This window comes from Corapipo altera, unplaced genomic scaffold, assembly GCF_003945725.1.
Source record: "Corapipo altera isolate COAL_440 unplaced genomic scaffold, ASM394572v1 61144, whole genome shotgun sequence".
NCBI lineage: Eukaryota > Metazoa > Chordata > Aves > Passeriformes > Pipridae > Corapipo > Corapipo altera.
The window spans coordinates 1-670 of record NW_020885965.1 but is presented as its reverse complement, the minus strand read 5'-3'; the positions used below and the strand labels follow the sequence as shown (position 1 = coordinate 670).

Below are 670 nucleotides of genomic sequence, written 5' to 3'. Positions count from 1 at the left end.
GTGGCACTGCCATCTCTGTCCCCCTGTCTCCAGTAGTGCCACCCCGATCCCCGTGTGGCACTGCCACCCCTGTCCCTGTGTCCCCCTGTCCCCGTGCTGTGTGGCAGTGCCATCCCCGTCCCCACACTGTGTGGGGGCTCCATCCCTGTCACCCCGTTACACATCAGTGCTACCCCTGTCCCCGTGTCCCCCCCTGGTCCCTGTGTCCCCACACTACATGGCAGAGCCACCCCCTGTCCCTGTGCCACGAGGTGATACCAACCCTGTCCCTGTGTCCCCAGTGGTGCCGCCCCCATCCCCATATCCTAATGCCCTGGCACTGCCACACCCGTGTCCCTGTGTCCCCTCTGACCCGCAGGGAAGCGAATCCACCCCTGTCCCCCTGCTCCCTGTCAGTGCCCTCCTAGTCCCCGTGTCCCCCCCTTGCCCCGGGGCGTGGTGACAACGCTGTCCCTGTCCCTGTGTGCCAGCCTGGAGCAGATGGTGGCCGCCAGCCCCGGGAAGACGCCCATCAGCCTCCTGCAGGAATATGGGACACGCTTAGGACGGACCCCCGGCTACGACCTGCTCAAGGCCGAGGGCCAGGCCCACCAGCCCAACTTCACCTTCCGCGTCACCCTCGGGGACATCAGCTGCACCGGTGGGACCCCAACTCCCCCTCAACCCCCCC

At 67.2% G+C, this 670-nt stretch overlaps 1 protein-coding gene across 1 annotated transcript in view; it reads left to right on the top strand.

The window, feature by feature from the left end:
• LOC113940922 (RISC-loading complex subunit TARBP2-like) overlaps window positions 1-651 on the top strand; it is a gene marked incomplete at its 3' end in the record, with an annotated part of 1,010 nt that extends 359 nt beyond the window's left edge. The window contains exon 2 of the mRNA XM_027632069.1: window positions 471-651. Within this exon, the coding sequence (XP_027487870.1) occupies window positions 471-651 (181 nt within the window). The remainder of the gene's footprint in view (window positions 1-470) is intronic.
• Between the last annotated feature and the right edge of the window lie 19 nt (window positions 652-670).